General features: G+C 48.2%; 1 protein-coding gene across 3 annotated transcripts in view; it reads right to left on the reverse strand.

The window, feature by feature from the left end:
• LOC138304451 (histone-lysine N-methyltransferase, H3 lysine-36 specific-like) overlaps window positions 1-22,952 on the reverse strand; it is an 833,106-nt gene that overhangs the window by 289,493 nt on the left and 520,661 nt on the right. For all 3 annotated transcript variants that reach the window (XM_069244519.1, XM_069244517.1, XM_069244518.1), the window contains exon 11: window positions 22,489-22,632. In XM_069244519.1, the coding sequence (XP_069100620.1) occupies window positions 22,489-22,632 (144 nt within the window). The remainder of the gene's footprint in view (window positions 1-22,488; window positions 22,633-22,952) is intronic.

Below are 22,952 nucleotides of genomic sequence, written 5' to 3' on the forward strand. Positions count from 1 at the left end.
GCCAAGGTGTAGGTGCCACTGGAGAAGGTAGTTGTGGAGGTCTTGGAGGAGTGCATGGAGCAATCTCCGCAGGAATTACCATTGGTGATGGAAGAGGAAAATAATTCACATGAGAGTGAGGCGGTGAAGCAGGTGGTGGCATGGATGGTGAAGCAGAAAGTGAATTTGGAATGATACTTGGATAAGCTGGTCTTAAAAGTAAGTACTGGAGTACTCAGAGTCTAATTCTGACAGTAGTTTGCATACTTTCACCCTCGGATGTCACTCCAAATCAATTTTTTCTGCAGGACAGGAATGACTCAAAGTTGAATCGTGTCTTGATGCTGATGGTCTCTGTGAGGAAATGCCTCCTTGGCATGGTTACCCCCTAATGTTTTGCCTTTGGTGATGCTAAGTTATGATTGAAAGTGTGCTGGGACCTTGCTAACCAGGTCCCAGCACCAGTGTTCTTTCCATAAACTGTACCTTTGTCTCCACAATTGGCACAACCCTGGCACTCAGGTAAGTCCCTTGTAACTGGTACCCCTGGTAGCAAGGGCCCTGATGCCAGAGAAGGTCTCTAAGGGCTGCAGCATGTCTTATGCCACCCAGGGGACCCCTCACTCAGCACATGCACACTGCCTTACAGCTTGTGTGTGCTGGTAGGGAGAAAACGACCAAGTCGACATGGCACTCCCCTCAGAGTGCCATGCCAATCTCACACTGCCTGTGGCATAGGTAAGTCACCCCTCTAGCCCGCCTTACAGCCCTAAGGCAGGGTGCACTATACCACAGGTGAGGGCATATGTGCATGAGCTACAAAGAAGCAACTTCCAAGGACTTCACGTTTCCCGCCGGAAGCATGAGACTCTACACTCTGCACCCGACACCCCCGGCTCGACCTGCAGAAAACCAACACCTCAGGGAGGACTCCCGGCGACTGCGAGCCCGTGAGTAACCAGAGACGACCCCCCTGAGCCCTCACAGTGACGCCTGCAGAGAGAACCCAGAGGCTCCCCCTGACCGCGACTGCCTGTAATAAGGAACCCAACACCTGGAACCAACACTGCACCTGCAGCCCCCAGGACCTGAAGGAACCGAACTTCGATGCAGGAGTGACCCCCAGGCGACCCTCTGCCTTGCCCAGGTGGTGGCTGTCCCGAGAAGCCCCCCTGTGCCTGTCTGCACCGCTAGAGTGACCCCGGGTCCCTCGATTGAAACCTATACAAAATCTGACGCCTGCTTGGCAAACTGCACCCGGCCGCCCCTGTGCTGCTGAGGGTGTGTTTTGTGTGCCTACTTGTGTCCCCCCCCAGTGCTCTACAAAACCCCCCGGGTCTGCCCCCGTACTTACCTGCTGGCAGACTGGAACCGGAGCACCCCTGTTCTCCATAGGCGCCTATGTGTTTTGGGCACCTCTGACCTCCGCACCTGACCGGCCCTGAGCTGCTGGTGTGGTAACTTTGGGGTTGCCTTGAACCCCCAACGGTGGACTGCCTATGCCCCAGGACTGAGACCTCCTAATCTAACCTTTACTTACCTCCCCCAGGAACTGTTGATTTTTGCACTGTGTCCACTTTGAAAATAGCTTATTGCCATTTTTACAAAGACTGTACATAATATTGTTTTCATTCAAAGTTCCTAACATATCTAAGTGAAGAACCTTACATTTAAAGTATTTCCTGTAAATCTTGAACCTGTGGTTCCTAAAATAAACTAAGAAAATATATTTTTCAATATAAAAACCTATTGGCCTGGAGTAAGTCTTTGAGTGTGTGTTCCTCATTTATTGCCTGTGTGTGTACAACAAATGCTTAACACTACCCTATGATAAGCCTACTGCTCGACCACACTACCACAAAATAGAGCATTAGAATTATCTACTTTTGCCACTATCTTAGCTCTAAGGGAAACGCTTGTACTCTGTGCACACTATTTCTTACTTTGAAATAGTATATACAGAGCCAACTTCCTACAGTCTCCTTCTCCTTGACATCCTATGTGTCCTTGACGGCAAGCATCTAAGAGCTGTACCTCTTCTTGACTTCAAAGTGGACATTGAACTGGGATGTTGTTTCTCATTTTGCTGTCTCTTTTTGGATCTACCACTACAGGAGTCCTAAGAGAGTGAGGTAGGGGCACTGATAAAAGGAGCAGCCTTTCCTATCCTCCTCAGACATGTCTCCAGTGAACGATTCTTGCCTTTTTTCACTTTTCTTCTTGTCCATCTAGGCAAATTTTTTCACAATCTGGTGCACGAGGAGAAGGTGCTGCAGTGAAGGCATCTTGTGTGTGGGGGGGGGGGGGGGGGGGGGGAATCATAAGAATCTGGCATTCATAGGATTTACATCCAATGAAGGCCTGTTTTAGCCATTTTTTTGCTACGATCTGGCAGTTCACAAAATGGGACACCATTTTTCAAAAAAGTTAAATATTTTCATCAGGAAAATACAGAAAAATACAGAAAGTATTATCTGTCCTAAAGGACATGGACCCAACGAATTTAAAAAGGTTATGAAGATTTTTTTTGTAGGGAAACAAACTCTTAAAAAATGCCAACCTCAGTGCTCCAATAACCTGTCAGAGGACGCCACAAAACACAAGCACTGGCAAAGCCGATAAGTCTCATCTATGCAAGAGCTACTAGCTTTGTCAATATGATTTAGCCAAGGTGTACACCAGATTGGCAGGTGTTCAGTATGGCTAAAAGTAGTGTAAAGGCGAGTGGAGTGTTGTAAAGTAGAGTGTCATGAAGTAGAGTGGGGTGTTCTGGAGTGGCGTAGGGGTGTAGAGTAGGAGTAGCGTGGAGTGACCTTGAGTAGCAAAGAGTGGATTTGCAGTGTTGTGGAGTTTTGTGAAGGGAGTAGAGTGTCGTACAGTATTGTAGAGTTTTTTATTTTATTGATTGCAATAACCAACACAGTATACAAACAAAGTCAGCAATCGTACCATCACAAGCATATCACAGTATTCAAGTCATCGTCACCCTGCGAACCCTGCTCAGACAGAGCTGGTATAAGTAGTTACAAGGCCTGCTTTGCAAAACCCCAGCTATGTTGGTGGTACAGTTCCATTGGGCACAGTGAGTACATATGACACTAGAGGACTCCAAGTATTCTGTGGCCGTGAGGATTGTGGAAGTTCTTGGACATACACGTCTAGCTGCTCCTTACAATAGTTCACATCTTTTAGCCATTGGCCAAAGTCTGGTGCTCCCTTCTCACCCCAGTGGATGTCCACCCTCCTTTTTCTAAGAAATAGGCCAATTGCTGTAAGTCTGCGGTTAGGAGTTGCAATGGCTTTACAAGCCCTAGTAGACACATTTGGGGAGTACAGGCCACCTCCTCCACCACCATCAAGGCATGCGTCACCTGCGTCTAGAAACCCTGCACTCAGTCACAACTCAAGGCCAGATGCACAAAGAGGGCTTCAAAGCCCCAACATCTGGCACATCTTGAGTCTGCCCTGAAACCATAGTTATATAACTGAAGTGGGGTGTAGTATATGTAGTGCAGATACCTAAAGCAGGGGTCTTTAACTATTTCTGCAATAAGACATAATTAGGTTCAGTGAACCTCATTCCGAGGTACTCTTCGTATTATTACTGCTGTAATAGTGACCAAAAAAAAAAAAATCACAAAAATCAGACAAAATCATTAGTGGTTGCCATATGCAAGATCACCAGCAGAGATCATCTTACGAATATTTGACAGCAGAAATGTTAAAATGTCTCTGTTAATGTGACATGCATCTACATGTTTAATACATGACAGCCATAGCAGCAGGTAATACTCATAGTAGTAAGTCTACCCAAGGCTGCATGATTTATCTAATATCAGCTTTAAATGTATTTTGAAAATTCAACAATTTAGTTTTTTAAACCTCAGCTTATGAGTTCTGAACATATACACATTTGCATCTCAAATGCACACTTTTTAATATTGGTATAGAAATACTAATACAACCAAATGAAAACTTATAATTTAGTAGGTTTTGCTGCACACAGGTGAGGTCTGACAGGTGGCTGGAAATCTACCAGCAGCTCACAAACTACTTGTTGGAGATGCATGACCTAAAGTGTATAGTTCTTAAATTGCAAATGGGGGTGAGTCGCTCGGTCTGTGCACAGCAGTATTCCCACTCTTCCATTGTGAGCGTGCCTCCAAATAATGCATTCCACATTTCCTGTGCAGTGTGAGAGATTTGTGGGAGTTCCACCTGTGAGGGGTTATATAATTTAGTGATGAGATTCCTACATACGCTATCTGTGAGCAATGTCTGTAGTGCCCCCAGATTGGGAAGTTCATCAGGGAACGGAACAGCGGATATAAGACACTGATAGATTTCTTGAGCCTGTGGTATGTGAATATTGATAGATTTTTTGAGCCTGTGGTATACGAATATTGATAGCGGCGTTCAATGCAGGTGCTGGAATGCTTCCTCTACGATAATGAAAGTGACATTTGGGTAAAGAGTGCCTATAGAGTGGAGAGTCGCTGCGGTTAATATGGAAAGGTAAGGAAACTGGCCTGGTGTGTGGTGAGCACGTATGGTGTTATCACCCTATACCAGGTATCCCCTATTAGTGAAGCGTCAGCAGTGTCTAGGAAGCCAGGGCTCTCTATTGGTAGCTGTGAATGAGCAGCCAAGACTCATCTAGAGGCATGCAAAGCTTATGCAATACCACTATAGTCACACAACACTATCACACCTGAAAGAACCACACAGTGTTACAAGAATAAAGGTACTTTATTAGGGTAACACAAATACTAGGATACTAATAGGCAGTCCCCCAACTTGAGGTAAGTAAACACACTAGTATATACACATGAGCAATCAGTAAAGATCATAAAACATAATAAGGATTGGCAAAAGCAACCGTAAACAGTGAGGGTCTGAGGGGGCTCAAACCATATACTAAGGAAGCGGAATGGGAGAAAACGTTTTCCACCCAATGACTTTGCAAAAGGACTGTGCAAGACCCAGACCAGACTGGAAGAACCCAAAGGTGGATTTTGGTAGAAGAGGACCTGCAAAGGAAGGGGACCAAGTCCAGTTCGTGATGGAGTGATCGGTTGTGGCAGCAGACACTACCCACCCTTCTGTGGATGCAGGACCAGGTCAATGGTGGACAAAGACGACAAGCTGTGTAGCACAGAAGCTGAAGAGGAGTCGATAGAAGTGATGCAGATTGTGTCCCAAGTCGGCTGTTGTGTTGCAGTGGGTCAGTGGTGCTGAAAACCGCCAGCAAGCCTTGGCAAATGAAAGGGAGGAAGAAGACGAGTTGCTAGGCTAAAGAGGACCAGCAAGGCACAAGGGACTTGACCCAAGAAGGTGAGTCCGGGGAGACCCTCAGCAGTCGGGAGAGTCACAAGAAGACGAGGCAGTCCCCACAGGCAACCCACTGGTAGCAGGCACAGCAAGGCACAGTGAGGCTGGTGCTAGAGTCCACAAACCCAGGTCAACAGTGGGTGGCAGAGATTCAAATTTTGTGCTTACTCGCCAAGGATCTGTGTGCTCTTTCCACAATGAGAATTGAGGACCGTAGCAAAAATCTCATGTAACATATCGTCTACGTAGTTCTCCAGCCAGCCCGTGTTGGTTGATCTTTGAAATCCCATAATTCGTATATTATTGCACCGTGGCCGCGCTTCCAAATCTTAATTTTTCACCCGGATTACTTCAAGCACTTTCTCCATATTTAGACATTTGGTTCTGATGGAGTGCACATTATCCTCCGTGGTGGATATGTATTGTTCCGCATCAGTAAGCTGCACTGCATGCTTGTCAAGTTTTTGTTGCCATGTTAACCATTCTTAGATTGAGGGTATACATTTTACTATAAATGGACTGCAAACTCTGCTGCATCGCCTTTGGTGTAACCTCCAAGGGTCGGGGGGGGGCTGGATAGGCAAGTCCGGCTTTGAGTCCAATGCAGCATGCTGAGGAGGACCAGCAGTGCGCTGTGCTTCTAACGTAAGGCACCACTGGTGTTTGTTCAATTTCACCTAAGTGTAGGCGTTCGCCACAGTCTTGAGTGAGCTCAGGAGAGAGGTGGAGGGCCCACTCACCAGCACTAGAAGTGACCCAAGGCTCCTGTAGCTGACCTGACCATTGATAGTGCTGAGCTGATGAATTACTAAGTACTACCTTAATAGGGGGGCAACTGGAAAGCCCATCCTAGTGATAAGGACACAGGGGGATCTCTGATGAAATAAGTGATACCTTCCACAAGCCCACACCAGTTCCCACAGGGGCTTTTAATTGTCAGAAGGTTGCAGCATCGCTGAATTGTTTCAACACCCTAATTCCTATAGGGTTTTCGTTCCCGCCTCCCAACACGCCTGTTCTGAGGTAATGTGATATATCTTTTTTTCCTGGGGCTCAGTCTTGGCGCCCAAGAGTCTCAGGCCGCTCCATGCAGAGGTAGTGGCGTGTTCGTGAAGCTTCAGATTAAGCCCTACCACATGTTCAGTAGGCCCACCGCCGCGTTGCAGCACCAGTCCTGCATAATTTTAAAGCCTGCGCAGATCCTGTAGCGGAGACAATGTCCAGGATGAGGACTACTTCTTTTGTGCAAGCTGCTATTCATCACCAACTGTAGCAGGGCGTGTCCTTGGCCTCACTATCGCTTCGCCGCCCTCCAAGGCGGCCAAGAGATCATACACTTTGAAGTGGTAAGCTGCATGGGGAAAGTACTACTCCCCCTCCCCCCCAGCTCCAGTACAGGTCGGCGCGCAGCCACTCACATCCAACCTGCTCCGTCGCTGTCCTCCCACCATACCTCTTATGTAGGCTGCCAATCCGTGAGTGCGCATGCCGTACCAGTGCTGTCGGGAGGACACAGGTGGCTCCGTCCCCACCATGCCTCTGGACCACAGACCTCTGCTATCTGTCTTCGCTGTCTGCCCGAGGGGGAACTAAGGATCTCAGATACCAAGGCAGTGGGCCGTACCAGGCAAGCGCCTCACCCCATGCAGCTCGATTCAGCACAGGCCATCCTCCAGGCCTCGGTGCACCACCAGCCAGTACCCAGTGCTGCAGGCCTCACACGCACTGCCTCCACAGCTCGCCGACCTGCAGGGGCCGTCCACATCACCCACTCAGCACAGAGGCGGTCCAGCCCACACCAGGTCACAGTACTTCACACCTCTGCCACTGAACCTTCAGGCCTGCCGTATTGTGTCTCCTCCCGTGCGCCATAGTAGATCGCACGACTCCTCTGGGCCTCAGCACCAGCTGTCAGCTAGGGCCAATGCTGTGTCTCTGCTCCGCAGCGCTCACTGCCACCAATTAATCGTCTGCTGCACACATGGAGGTCAGATACTAGTGATTTCAGCTGATAAAGAATTAATGCTCCCTGCCGTCAGAGCAGCACTAATGTGCCGCCATCTTGCCGCTGGCACTCTAGCACCCCTGTACAGTGTTAGACTGGAGTAGAGTGTGCTAGAGTGTAAAGGCACTGAGTGTTGTTGAGTGGCAGAGAGCAGAGTGGAATAGTGTAGAAGGTGCTGAGTGGAGTAGAGTGCTGTAGAGTAGTGTAGACTGTCATGGAGTGTCATAGAGTGGAGTATTGGAATGGCAAAGAGTGGAGTACAGTGTCGTGGAGTGACAGAGTGGCACGGAGTGGCCTAGTGTGGAGAACTGGAGTGGTGCAGAGTGGAGAAGTGCATCATGTAATTGAGTAGAGTAAAGTGGCATGGGGTAGCGTAGAGATGCATAGAGCAATGTAGAGCAGCGTAGAATGGAGTAGAATGTCAGAGTGAAGTAGAGTCTAATTAAATAGAGTCAGAGTGTGGTGTTGTAGAGCAGAGTGGCCTAGAATGGATAGAGTGGCCTAGAGTGAAGGGGTGTAAAGTAAAGTGGTGGAGACTAGACTGGCGTAGAATGCAGTGGCATAGCATGAGTGGAGTTGTGTAGAATTGAGTGGGGCAGGTTGGACTAGAGCTGTGTAGAGTGCAGTAGAGCAGAGTAGATTGTTTCATAGTAGAGTTAAGTTGTGCAGGGTAAAGTGGAGTGGCACTGGATAGAACTCAAAGGTATAGCACGTAGAGTGCAGTGGGGTGGGGCGCAGTGTTGAAGAGCAAATTTCAGTGGCATACAGTGCATTTATGTAGAGTATATTGGCAGAGTTATGAATGGTGGAGAGTAGGGTGGAGTGATGCAGAGTAGTGGAGAGTTCAGTGGCGGAGAATGCAGTCTTACAGAGTAAAGTGGAGTGCAGTGGTTTAGAGTCCATTCGCGTAGACTGCAGTGGCATAGAGAGTGGCAGAGTAGAGTGCTGTAGAGAGCAGTCGCATACAGTACAGTAGTCCAGAGCAGAATAGAGTGGTGTAGCATGTAGTGACTGAGTGCAATGGTGAAGCATGGCATAGTGTGCAGTGAAGTAAAGTGTTGCAGAGTAGTTGGCCTAGAGTGCAGTGACGAAGAGTGTACTGGTTTTGCGTAAAGTGGCGTAGAGTGAACTGGGTGAAGTGTAGTGGTTTAGAGTGCAGTGGTGCAGCGGAGAGTGGCACAGAAAGCAGTGGTGTGCAGGGTGAAAACAAGTTACTTACCTGTAACTACAGTTATCCAGTATTGGTATCTTTCATAAATTCACATGCTTGAATCATCCCCGAAGTGGGAGTCCCATGGTGCATGAAAAAAGCAGCGAGTAAAAAATTTCCATAGGCTATAAAGCTAGCAACATCACACATAGCCTATCCATGTCCTTTTGTAAAAAAAAAAAAAGAACCAAACTTGACTTAGGATCAATCAGGCTCCAGCACCCTCTAGAATATTCCCCAGAGAGGCTCATTCCCTTAGATTTTCTAGCACAAGAGTGAGGAATATGCAAAGAAAAGGAAATGCAAGCCTCAAAGGGGAGGAGGGTGAGTCGCATGTGAATTAACTAAAGATACCAATACCGCATAACTGTAGTTACAGTTAAGTAACTTGTTTTCTTATCCAGTATTAGATCTTTCATAAATTCACATGCTTGAATCTGAATAGCCAGCAGTACTCCTAATAACCGTTATGCCCGCAGCGGATGGTGGGTGCGAGTATTGTAATCTTTCTAATTATATTACTATATAACATATCTATATACATTCCTCTACACATATAGAGTAAAATACATCAAACAATAATTGCGTAGGAACTATAAACTATTGCATACAGAATCTAGATATACACATTCAAGGAAAAATCTCACCACAATGAAAAAGATGATGTAGGACTGCCTGTCCAACAAGTGAATCAGCTCTTTGTGTTGATTCCAAACAGTAATGCTGCGCAAAATAATGCGTAGTCTTCCACGTTGCAGCCTGACATATCTTGTCCAAGGCGATCCCTTAAAATAGAGCAACCGATGTGGAAATTGCTCTTGTAGTGTGTGCTTTGGGGCGGCTAGTTAATGGTTTTCCCGCCTTCGTGTGGCAAAACTGAATGGTGGATGCAATCCAACGAGCTATCGTAGCCTTAGTAACTCCTGTACCCTGATGACCCTGGGCATATGATATGAGACTAATAGCTGGTCTGTCTTCCAGAGCTGTTTAGTACGCTGAAGTTAGAACTTCAAGCATCGTTTGATATCCAGTGTGCGGAGAGTCCTTTCCACCACCGTTGATGGATTCGGGAAGAAGGTTCTTAATATCACTGGTTCGTTCAAATAAAAAGATGAAGGCACCTTAGGGATGTATCATGGGTTTGTTCTAAGGAGAACAAAGTTATATGAAAAAATAAGGTAGGGTTCCTTAGAGGTAAAGCCCTGTATATCACTGACTCTTCTCGTGGACGTAAGAGCAAGTAGAGTTGCTACCTTCCATGTAATATATTTCAGCTCAGCTCTGTGAATAGGTTGGAACGGGGCTTTCATTAATTGTGAAAGAACTACATTTAAATGCCATTGGGGCGGAGGTGGTCGCACAGGGGGGGGGGAGTGCGAAATAGACCCTTCATAAACTGTTTGGTTAGTCTGGATGAACCAAGAGAGGGCGTATCCGCAGAGCGTCCATAAGATGATATAGCAGCCAAATGGACCTTAACAGGTGCATGACCGAGCCCAGCCTTTGATAGAGCGAGCAGGTAGGATATAATTTGCTCTGGCAAGACCTTTAACAGATGCAAACTGTTTTGATGGCCCCCAGATACAAAGCCTCTTCCATTTGATCCTATAAGTCCTGTTTGTACTGTCAGCTTGTGTCCTGAACAAGATTACTTTGCATTCTTCATCAATGCTCATGCCCTGGAATTCAGGAGCCATGCATGCAATTGGAGAGATGCTGTATCTGGATGATATATCTGACCTTGACTCTTCGTTAGGAGGTCGTGCTTGCAGGGAAGACGTAAGGGATTGGCCACTGACAGGAGAAGGAGTTCTGTGTACCAATACTGTGTCGGCCACCTGGGTGCTATGAGTATGAGCTTGCAACCCTCTGACTTCATCTTCTTCAGAAGCCTGGGGATCAATGGGAAGGAGGGAAAAGCATATGCAAAGATCCCGGACCATCGCATCGAAAGAGCATTCCCCCACGACCCTGGGAGTGGGTATCGACTGGCATAAATTTGGCATTTGGTGTTCTGATTGGTGGCAAATAGATCCAGGGTTGGTCATCCCCAGCATAGAAAGATCCTGTCTAGCACCCTCTGTTCGAGTTCCCATTCGTGGCAGTTGTCGTCTGTCCCACTGAGAGAGTCCGCTAGGGCGTTGTTGATACCTGGAAGGTGTTCCACTCTCACACAAATCTTGGGACGTGTGAGCCATTCCCACCGAGACTGAGCTTCTCTTGAGAGGGAAATAGATGTTGTTCCTCCCTGCTTGTTGACGTAGAACATACTTGTTGTGTTGTCTGTGTGGAAGGAACGCGGAAGGAACTATTTGAGCGTAAGAAATATTGCCTTTAACTCTAGCAGATTTATGTTGAGTCTCCTCTGAGCGCTCAACCATTTCCCTTGAATGCACATGTCTTGCAGATGACCTCCCCAGCCCTCCAATGAAGCGTCTGTTGTGATAATGAAATCGGTCATTGGAGTCAGAAAGGTCAATCCCTGAGAGAGATGGTTGGTCTGGGACCACCACAACAGAGTCTCCACCATCTTTGGTGTAATATTGATTGAATCCTCGAAGGATTCTTGAGATTGGGTGAATTATAGCTGTAATTCCTCCTGTAATAGTCTCATTTTCAACCTTGCTAGGTGGACCAAGGTGATTGATGAGAAAATCATGCCTAGGAATGACTTGAACTTTCGTACTGAAACGGACCTTCTTTTTGAGACCTTGATAGCCATGCTGGTCAGTTTCTGTTGCCGTGCCTGTGAAAGAGAAGCCTTGCTCTTGATGGTTATAGCTTATGGAAACTGCTTTTTTCATGTACCGTGGGACTTCCACTTTGATGACAGGGATGATTCAAGCATGTGAATTTATAAAAGATCCAATACAGGATAAACATTGTTTCAAAGTAAAGTGTAGTAGCGTGGAGTGTTGCAGGGTAGAGTGGAGCGGCATGGAGTAGTGGCGTAGAGTGCAATGGCATAGAGTGGCCTGGTGCACCTTAGAGTGGAATGTCCTAGACTGGAGTGGTGTAGAGTGCCGTGCCAAATAGTACAGTGGTGCATACCAAAGTAGAGTGCATTGACAAGTAATCTTTCCTTAATGACAAATTATGCTTGTGCGACTGCACCTGTTGCACAAATAGAAAGAATTACATATAAGTGTGTTTGCAAAATGTAGGGACGGTAGAAAGACCCCTGCTAATGTGTTTTTAAGTATTACTGATGAGGAATTGTTGCTGTTTCAAAAGAACACATTGGCATAGGTTAGAGGCGATAACGCTAACAGGTCAAATCTATTTTATTGAAAAAGTGCTCTGTGGCAGTGGTAGTGTGTTCTGAGTTGTAGTTGTAATGATTAAATAAGCAGCTGTATTTTATTGTGCTACAACAAATTATTATTGTATATTGATCTTGTTTTTGGCATAAGGTTTAACTCCACATAGTACATGTGATGTAATTAAGGCACACTAAGTAGTGTTGCCTAGGCTAAGGCTGGAAAAGTAATAAAAAGCGAAAGGCCTATTTGTGTTGCTTGTGTGATTTCTATAAACGTTCTCACTTTGAAGTCAGCTGAAAGTAAGTAAACACCAAGTTTCCCTGAAAAGACAGCTTGACATTTGACCTCTGTCTTTGAATGCACAGACTATATGACAAGATAAGAACAAGATGTAAAGGCCTATTTACAGAAAACAAGTTCAGGGAAGAATACATTAAACAAGATTTAGACAACAGGAGAGAGACAGACTCAAGCTGGACAGCCTGAAGCTAATAAAGCCAATAAATACAAAGCCAGAAAATGTGAATTAACACCTACAAAGTCAATGGTAATCAATGGGCAGGATGCATTCCTAGGTCAACTTCTTTCTGAAAGTCCCCATGATGTCTTAAGCAAACCAGACCGCTGCGCTGTCACCTACAGGTCATGATGGAATACTGGAGGCGAGGATGGCCTTAAAGGTGCTGTGTGCCATTTTAATTTTTAACATAGATATATATTTATATGGTCCTAATCTTCCCTATTTTTCACCGTAAACGATAACGAAAAGGGTTTGTGGAAGACGTTTTTAAAATGTCACTTTTCCTTCTTTTAATGACCTTTAAGGCTTTATGTAATTTCTTCTATTGTTTAAAGACAATTACTGTAATTGGCAATATAGCCTGTTTTTTAGGCTGCCAAATTATAAATCTGTCACATTTACTTCCTGGCCTTCCCAGAGTTATGAGAAGATACTGAGCAAAATGTGACTTTGTAAATGGTGCTCCAGGACCCCTGCATGTGGGACGGACTACTCAGTGCTTATAATCAATGGATATCTCCTGAATGAGAAGTAACCTTTCACAAATGAAATTGCAAGGCCAAGCTGGGCCAACCAAAGTGCAAAGAAAAGGACTTCAGAAAGTATAGCCTGCAAGGATTGGATTTCCATGTACCTAACTAGACAACAAACGATTCCTCGCAGCCAGTGCAGATGGACTTAATCAGAAATGCATCTGACAGCAAGAATGGCATCCATCAAATCAGTACACAGGTCAAATGCATTTAACTACAGCTGTTTAATCTCCACGAATATAGGTGTAGGTTTTATAGACTGAAATGCAGGACCCTGTCCTGTGGCTGAAACCGGAGGATCTACTAAGGTGAAAGCCTCATCAGAGGGCAGATGCTCATGCTCAGAAGCTCAAGGTACCACATTCTCCTGGCAAAGTACAAGGCAAGCACAATGACTGGGCCTGGTCTTTCTTGACCTCCTTCAGTACCTGTGGCAGGACATGAAGAAGTGGTGGAAATGGATATGAAGTCCTGTGGTCCATTTGAGACAAACATATCCACCAGATAAAGCCTTGGAGGAAATTCCAGTGTGAAAAACAGCCACAACTGTGCATTCTTAGCGTTGGATAATAGATTCAACTAGGGAACTCCCCACTGTTTAAAACGTCCTGCACCATTTATTAATGGAGATGCAACTCATGATGCCTGCTATTTTCGTTTGTGCTGGAACTCAAGGACTCTGCTAGCTGGTTGGCAATCAGGAAGGAGTCATGTTGTTAAGGCCACTTCCAGAAACGTACAGCCTCCTGACACAAGGCTCAGGACCCCATTTGGCTCATTGCTGTACAACACACTGGTGGAGTTGTCAACAAGCATCTGAACTAGCCATCCCTTAACAGACATCAGGAAGACTTTTAGGGCTAAATGAATCACTCACAGCTCTAGCAGGTTTATGTGGAGCTGGCATTCCCCAGGAGACCAGGGACCTCTGATCTGCACATTCCCTTGATGATCCCTCCAGCACAGCAGTGCGACATCTGTCACTACCATGAGCTCAGGACATGGGAGAGAAAGTGATCTGCAGCAGGTCAGGTGGACATCTGTCAACCGCCACTGCAGATCTCGAGCCACCTCCTTTGCCATCGAGGTGAGGAGGCTGGGTGATAAGGTGGGGTCTGAGGTGTGGGGGGGCTTTGTCCAGTATCACCTCAATGAACTACATCCTCACTGAGGGGTTCCTATGTGACTTCGGCTTGTTGATGGAGATCTCCAATAATGTCAGGAGACTGGCTTTGTTTGGCGGCTGTCCACAAGTGACTGTAACAAACCTGACTTCAGCAGCCAGTTGCATGGTACAAGGACACAAACGTCTGACCTTCAAAGACAGGCAGAGACCACCACCATCACTTTTGCAAACACCCATGGGCTGAGTTTTTAAAAAATATATTTTTATTGATTTTGTCATATAAAACATACATTAACACAAACAGCCCCCCTCATCAGTACTGCAAATAGTGTATGGAACAGCCTTCATCAATTACATCAGTGTTACATTCCACGAGGGGAATCAACAAGTAGTCTCACATTAAGCGTCAGTATCTAGGGACTCTACTTCAAGTTTCCTCCATCAGTTGTCGAATAGCAAAGTCTGCAGCAATAGTCCAGGAGGCGTACTGCAAGCAGCAGAGGACTGAACGTAACATAGCGAAAAAGGGGGGCAACAGAGGGAACAGACAGGCAGGCAGGCGGAGTACACAGCCAGACAATACCAGCCAGCCACACTATCACAGATTTATAACCGAACAGGGAGAGGAAGTGAAGCTCAAGCGCAGGCTTCTCCTATTGTACCACTTACTCATTTTGGGCTGCTAAAAATGTATTCAACGGAGCCCAAATATCCTTGGGCCGAGACCCTTCAGGCATCAAGTTCCAGAAAACCATCAGCTGGTCATGACAAAAGGCGGCATCACGCAACCATTCAGAGCTACGCAGCACTCTCGTCCCACCCCAGCACATGGCAACTCTACGCTTGGCCAGCAGCAAAAGCAGACCCACCAGACGCCTGTGCGTCCCCCGAATCTCCTCCACGCTCCCAAGCAGCGCAATCCTGGGAGAAGCAGGTATCTCTAGGTCAAACATCTCAGAAATCGCTTTAAAAACCGCTACCCAAAAAACATGGACATTCGCACACTCCCATGGCAAATGCAGAAAACCCGCATCCGGCGCCCGACATAGAGCGCAGCACGCATCCTCACGTAGCCCCAAAAAATACAACCCACCAGGGGTATAATATAGTCTGTGCAAAAATTTAAAGTGCAGCAGTCTAAGCCTGTAATTCGGGGACAACACCATCATATGAGCTCAACAGTCACGCCACAGAGCCTCTGAAATGGGCTCCCCCAAGTCTCTCTCCCATGCAAGCCTGGAAGATTCCAAAAAGCCACTCCTCTGCTCTTGCATATAGTTATACAATTTAGTGACCAACCTACTAGGCGACTGCGCACTGCAGAGAACCTCCAAAGCGCGAAACTCCAAGGGGGCCTCAGTCGGGCCACACAAACGGGTCCGCAAAAGGGAGCGAACTTGAATAGCATACATATGCTGTAACGCCATACCTTCATAGCCAGCCATCGCCTCAGAGACGTCAAGCAAACGACCATCCACCAGACAATCTCCCAGCTCAGTCAAGCCAGCATCTCTGAGAAACCCGCGGACCCCACCATCCCGATACATCTGAACATCAGCTATCACCAAGACAGGCAAGGAAGGCAAGGAAGGAGCATAAGGCACAGTGACCCCGGATCGCTGCATCAACATTCCACACGCTCTCATCGTGCATGCCACCGTGTCGATTCCCTTCACTCGGGACGGAACGCGCCTCCCGAACGCTCGCATCAAGCCATCCCGGCCACACAGAGTCACTCTCAGGCGCCAAGTGCGGCAAGTATCGAATCGGGTTCAGCCAGTAATACGCAAAATGCGCCTGAGCACAGAGATAGTATAACTCCAGGTCTGGCGCAGCAAGCCCACCAAGTTCAAACGGTAACGTCAGCCTCTCCCAAGAAATGTGCGCACGTCGTCCCGCTCACGCCAGACGAATCAGCGCGGAACACAGGCGTTTTAAATAACATCACGAGAGCAGAAGAGGAAGATTCACAAATAGATACAGGAACCTAGGAAGGACCACCATCTTCGCAATGCCAATATGCCCAATCAACGATAGTGGTAGGGCCCGCCAGGTCTCGACTTTCCCCTCCAGCCACGTCAGAGCAGCACCATAGTTAGCCAGCCATAACGTGTCCGTATCACAACTCAGCTGTATACCTAAATACCGCACCGGCCCCTCCGCCCAAACCAGAGGATAACGTGATTCAAATCTTGTCACCTTAGAGGTCAAAGGCAGAACCATTGATTTGGACCAGTTAATAGTAATACCAGAAAAGGTACCAAAGCGCACAATCTCCTCTAGCAAAGTGTCCAGATTCTGATCAGGATTCCGCACATATAGTGCTATGTCATCGGTATACAGAGATATCAGGATAGGTCGCTGTCGGAACTGTAACCCTCTATCATTATATTTCTGTCGCAGCCCATCCGCCAAAGGCTCCATCGCCGCAGCAAAAAGGAGGGGGGAAACGGGCACCCCTGACGCGTACCACGTGCAACAGGAAATGAAGCCGACACACACCCATTAAGGCGCAACCTTGCCGTAGGCAGAGTATACAACAGTTTGATCCAGTTTACAAAGCGCACACTGAGTCCTACCCGGCCTAAAAGGGCAAGCATATAGTCCCAGGCCAAGGAATCAAAAGCCTTGGCAGCATCGAGGAAGACCGCCGCCGCATTATCCTCCTCCACCAGTGTGCCCCCCACCGCGAAAAAGGTGCGCAAGTTATGACATGTAGACCTCCCAGGGACGAAACCCGACTGATCCGGTAACACCAGCCTGGGCAGGAGGGGCTGCAATCGCGCCGCTATCATTTTGGCCAAGATTTTATTGTCAATATTAATCTTGGACAGTGGACGGTACGAATCGCATTGGGTCGGGTCCTTCCCAGGCTTTAAAAACGTCACTATCAAAGCCTCACGGAGCGAGGCCGGCAGCGTCCCAGTCTCCAGGGCTTCCGCATACACCTCCAACAGGCAGGGAGCTAAAATATCCACATATTCTTTATAAAACGCTGGGGACAGACAGTCCACACCGGGGGACTTATCTACAGGGAGACCTCGGATGGCCGCAGCCACCTCCGCTACAGTAAACGGTTCATCCAAATATTTCCTGTGCGCCTCATCAAACCACACTAGCGCGATGTCCTCAAAAAACGCCTGTGCAGCAGCCATACTCAGGCCCACCGGAGGCCACATAGAGCCTCGTGAAAAATTCTGTAAACACTTGCACAACCCCACTCAATCCCGTCACCCTCTCGCCCTCAGCATCCACAACCTCGGTAACATTGTCACTAGCCCAAGGCCTACGAAGCAGATCAGCTAACGTATGTCCGGCTCTCTCACCCTCCCCGTAATGACGAGCCCGAGCATATCTCTCAGTAAAACAAATTTCTCTAAGGGAGGCCTCTTCGTACAGCGATACCTCTCGGCGAATCTCCGCAAGGACATCTCCAGACCAGCTAGAAGCCAATCGCCTCTCTAATTCAGCAAGCCGACCCTCGATATCAGCCATCTCCGCCTCAAAGCCTTAACTATGCCATGTTGTTTCGAGAGGCAGACTCCTCGGATAACAACCTTAAATGCCTCCCAAAGAGTGCCCGGAGACCTCACAGACCCCCGATTCTCGGCAAAATACAACTTAATCACCTCGCGCAGTTCCTCCCGAAAAGCCACATCCCGAAGCGCCCCCCGGGGTAGCCGCCACATAACAGACCGGTGCAGTTCAGTTGGTATCTCCAACTCCAGTCTAATCGGAGAGTGATCCGACAACGTGCGAGGAAGATGACCCACCGCTCTAGTCCAGACCGTCACATCTCTCTCTGGTACCCAGCCAGCGATCAATCCGAGACCAGCTACCATGCACATAATTCAGACACGTTCCCTCTCTCACACCTCCATGCTGCTGCCGCCACAAATCCACCAGCGCGCCATTCCGCATCACTGCCTCCAAAGACTTAGCCGCAGAAACATGCTGCATCCTGGCCAAACTCTCATGATCCATCCTGGCATCGAGAACCACGTTAAAATCACCACCCCAGATCACTGTGCCTGCCCCAAGCGATTCAACTAGGCGCCACAGCTCCAGAAAGAATTCGGAGTCATCAACATTCGGTCCATACAAGTCGACAAGCTCTGTCAAGCAACATACCACTCAGTATTACATATCTACCATTTGGATCCACTAAGACCTCTCGCGTGCGCCACTGCAGTCCCTTGCGGATTAAGATTGCGACTCCACAAGCATAGCCGGAGTACGTGGAGCAGTGCGTCTCTCCAACCCTACCAGCCTTTAGTCTACCCACGGTAGCCCTCACCAAATGCGTCTCTTGTAGCATACAAATATCAATTTCATGCCGTTTAACATATGCAGCCACCAATCGAGCTTTCCGCCTGTCATTGAGCCCACACACGTTCCAAGTCAAACACCGAACCACAGACACTTCCTCACCTCTCAACCCCATCGGTAGTCATCCAGCATCGCACACGAATGCACAGCTCCACCTGCCAGAGACATAGCAAGAGAACAACCATAACAGCAGAAAAAACAATTTCCCTACGAACAAGGGGAACCCACACCACCCCCCACCCACTCAGGACCCCCAAACGGACCCTTCCAGGAACCCGCCCATTCAGGCCCCAAACCCTCCCCAATTACAAAAACAGGGATTGTCAGGACTCATCCCAGGGGCGAAAACCAGCCTAATAGTTCTCCACCCAGCTAGCACTAGGGAAGAGGGGCCCATGGGCCAAGATACAAGCTACGAAGTAGACGGGACCAGGCAAAGAGCAGTCCAGAGCACTCCAGCAGCTCCAGCAGGTGATATTAGGCCAACCAGAGCCAGTTAGTCATTATCATTTAAGGCGGCGTCGTCAGCGCCAATTCCCCGGTGCTCCACGGCCCCCCGCACCTTAGGCAAACGTCTAGCAAACCTGGCCGCCAGTTTCAGATCCGTGAAGTACAGCGTCTTGCCCTCATGTCGCACCCTCAACTTGGCAGAATACAATAGGGCAAAACCTACACCCGCTTGACTCAGCAGACGCTTGATTGGCAAAAAAACACGCCTCTGAGCTTGCACGCCAAGGGTGTAATCGGGAAAAAAGTTGATTTCTGAGTTCTTATATAACAACGGTCTTCTCTACCTAGCTAAACGGAGAACAGCGTCTTGATCCCGGTAGTTCAATAGACGCGTGATGATTGGACGCGGGGGGGTCCCTGGCGGGGGCCGAGGCCCCAAAGACCTATGCGCTCTCTCAACCACCAGCATCTGAGAGAGCTCGCCAGCAAACAATTCAGTCAGCATCCGCTCCACAAAGTCTTCCATGCAACCCATATCAGTCGCCTCCGGCAGCCCTACGATAAGTATGTTATTACGGCGGGATCGCGCCTCCAAATCCTCGTTCTTATTACGTATAACCTCCAGAATACGCTCCATTCGTGCAATCTGGTCTCTATCACCCTGGCGTGCATCTTCTATTTCGGATGTGCGTGACTCCAGCACCTCAAACTTGGAATCGTGGTCGTCTACCCGGGCCCTGATGCGGTCAAGCTGTTCTGTTACATGGTCCAACTTGGCGTCAATGCCAGCCAGACTAGTCTTGAGTTCCAAAAACATGGACCTTACCGACACCTCTGGGCTATCTTCTCCATTGACGTCATCACTGGGCTGAGGGGCAGCAACAGCACTCCTTTTTTTCCCACCCTCAAAGGTGAGTTTTGCCTGACGTTGATCAGCCTTGCCCATTTTTCCACTCCGCGCCAACAGCCCCTTGCCCGTGCCCGAGCAACCGAAATGGCCAGAGCAAGGACCTCCACACTCTGTATCTCACTCCTTGCAGCACAAGTCACTCCACAGGTCCACCAGATAGCAACAGGGTCCCCCGGTAAACAGTAGAGCGCCCCCAGGAGCCAGTCAGTTCACGCGGCTTCTCGCAGTATACACTGACACTATATAGGCAGCACAAATTTACACTACCGTGGGGAGTCCGCACCACCAAATAAGGGGACCTCCACTACTTCGCCTTCAGCAGGTCGCCACAGTCACAGCCAGTACTACCACTACCTGGGCACTGCCGCATATCTCCAACAAGCCGCTTGAGGAATTTAATTAGGCGCTCCAGATGGTTCCGCTCCCGTCCCAGGGGGGAGTACTGGCGAGCCCCCCAGGACACCACACCAGGAGGGGCCTCACCATGCCAACGCACAGTTCCTCGGGCAGTCCACGCATCAATGGCTGGCCCCTCTGACCACCGCCGACCTCAGGGTCAACCCCTTCCACTCAGGGTCGGCCCTGGACCCAGAACCGGGCCCGCCCCTCACACAGCCCTCCGCAATTCTGGGCCAGCCGAGCCCAAAAGCTCCCGGCGGCCACAGCGGCGGGAGAGCCCAAGGGCCGCAAGGTCCAGCAAAGTCTTCACGACTGCGAAATCCAGATGCGCCGCGGGGGCCGCGGCTCGACCCAGCCGCCGATCGGCCCCCAGTCAATCCACCGCTCCCGGCCTGCACGCTCGCCAGAAGCGGCAACGGGCCTCCACGTCTGCTGCCCTATAGCTTGCGCGCGCGAGGCCGTCTGCAGGCCCGTCCGCGCAATTCAGCTCCGGCCGCACTCTTGCTCCCGGGGCGCCAGAGACGTCCCAGGGGTTCTTTTCAGGGAGCACACAGGTCCGATCCCGCCAGCACCGCCTCAAGGATAAATAGAACAGAGAAACGGGCCCGGCAGAGCCTCACATGGTGACGGCCATCTTGCCCGGCGGCCAGGCCACGCCCCCCAGAATCCATGGGCTGAGTTAAGGTCAAAAGGGATGACTAGAAATTCAAAGTGTTTTTGGCCTACCTTGAACAGCAGATAGCGCCTATGGGACTGCAGGACAGGTATATGAAAACACACAAACTCCAAGTCTGAGGGCACCATTGGGTATCCTGGGTCCACAGCTGACAGAACCTGAGAGAACTTGACCATTCTGAATTGTCCTTATGTCTTTCCATAGTTCACTTCACAAAAAGGCCAGAATTGGCATGAGACCCCCATTCTTTTTTCAGGATGAGGAAACAGCAGGAATAATATTTGTCGCTTTACTCAAGAGCGTGGTACCTGCTCAATGGCACCCTCAAGAGGCCAAAATAAGTACCTCTTGCATCAAGATTTGCAAGTGCTTCTTAAAAGTTCATTATTATGTGGGAGGTAAAAGGGTAGAAAGAAAATAAATGACAGCATGCAGCCCCACTAGATTATCTTCAAGACCATTTGCCAGATGTAGTGATATCATTAGTCAGGGAGGAAATGTTGGATGCTGCACCCCACAAGCCTGGCATGGGACAGCAATGCCAAACTTAAGCAGTTTCGTAGCCGCTGCAGCAGGAAACAAGGAGTTGAAAGACTGTTGTCCCTCCTGTTCTGCAGGTTGACTGCTGAGGCCCCAAAAAGACTGGCTGCACCACCAGATGGCATTGTTGCACGTCTATAGGCCAACCCTTTGAGTAACCTCCAAACGTATGCACTGGTGGAGAAATTGTTTCATAGATGTCAACAGGGTGGTGTTACGGCTGTCAAATAGCAAACTAAGCAATTCCTTCCATTGGAAGTCCATTGGGTGAGTCAAGCTCAGTTTCACAGGATGTGTCCAACCCACTGGCAGTTTGTAGGTCTAGGTTTAATGCATCACCACTATAACAAGGAGTAAGGACAGCATCTCCCTACTCTTCATTCTCAGTATTCTGATGGACCATAGGTGGATTCTACACATGGACAGAGGCAAAAAAAATCTAAAAACAATTGAGCTTCTGTTGGTATCCGAGTCATTGTGGAGGTGTTCGATTAAAATCAGTTTGAATAGCAACTCGTTGTACTTTGGTAACCTTATAACATGACACTAATCAGGCTCAGGTCGGTTTGCAATATGACACGGTGTCTGTACCAGTCATTAACTTGCATTAGAGTGGCAGGAACAAGTATAGATCTTAGACCAAGTGTAAAAGACAGTACAAGAACAAGTTAAGGAACAGGTCCTAGGGACAGATGGCTTTGGGGAAGAACCACCGGCAGTAACAGTAGTCCAGCGGGTTGGAGCTTAAAGGCCCCCACAGGGGCCAGTATCGCACTGAAAATCTGCAACATGGCCTCTCTGAAGCCTGCAAGATGCTTTGACATGACAACATGGTTTGAAACTCAGCCCATCTCACCTTATCTTTCTTTCTTCACACCCCACTACCTGTAAATATTTAGGAGACTTCTAAAGTGCACACGAGCATTCAGTCACAAGTCCATTCCACCCCCACCCTCAAATAAATAAGCATTTTTTACCAGTCACAAAAGTATTTCCAAGCATTTCAAAAGCACTGCCTTCTTGGAGCATAAGCAGCAATTTCTTTTTTGAATTGCAAGGAATTCCTTGGGGACAGAAGTTGGAAAAACAATGTAGGCCAAGTCATGCATTATCATAATACTTTAAGATGATCTAAGATGTAAAAGCTTAGAAAACAGACAATATCAGATTATCTCAGATGGCAATATCCATGAGAATAATACACGGGGATGCTCTACCTGACAAACATTCTCTTTCATGGCTGCTCCTCCTCCTTTTTCAGGGTTGATTTTTCTTGAAGAAGGCATTTCACTATCTAGCTCAATCCCTTCATCGGAGGGCTCCTTGGGGCTTGTGGTATTTTCATTCAAAGACATATCTCCCTTTAACATAAACAGAAATATTATATTTAGGGTGCTCTCCTTTACATGTACCAGCGCTATTATTGTTCATTACTATAAATATTTGTGCTCACATCCTATGGCTGGACACTCCTCTCATGAACAGGCCAAGATATGGCCACAGCATACTCTTGCATTTCAAAATCCCACAATTTGAGAATGCCCTTGGAAACTCCAAACCGTGGCATGTTAGAAGTCAGTGAGAACAGATTGGTAATATGGTAAACACTGTCCATGACCCTATGTGCTTTAAATGAGCGATTCTCCTTCAATCCCTCAATATTTAAGGATACTCCCCTTAA

This window comes from Pleurodeles waltl, chromosome 7 (genome assembly GCF_031143425.1).
Source record: "Pleurodeles waltl isolate 20211129_DDA chromosome 7, aPleWal1.hap1.20221129, whole genome shotgun sequence".
Classification (NCBI taxonomy): Eukaryota; Metazoa; Chordata; class Amphibia; order Caudata; family Salamandridae; genus Pleurodeles; species Pleurodeles waltl.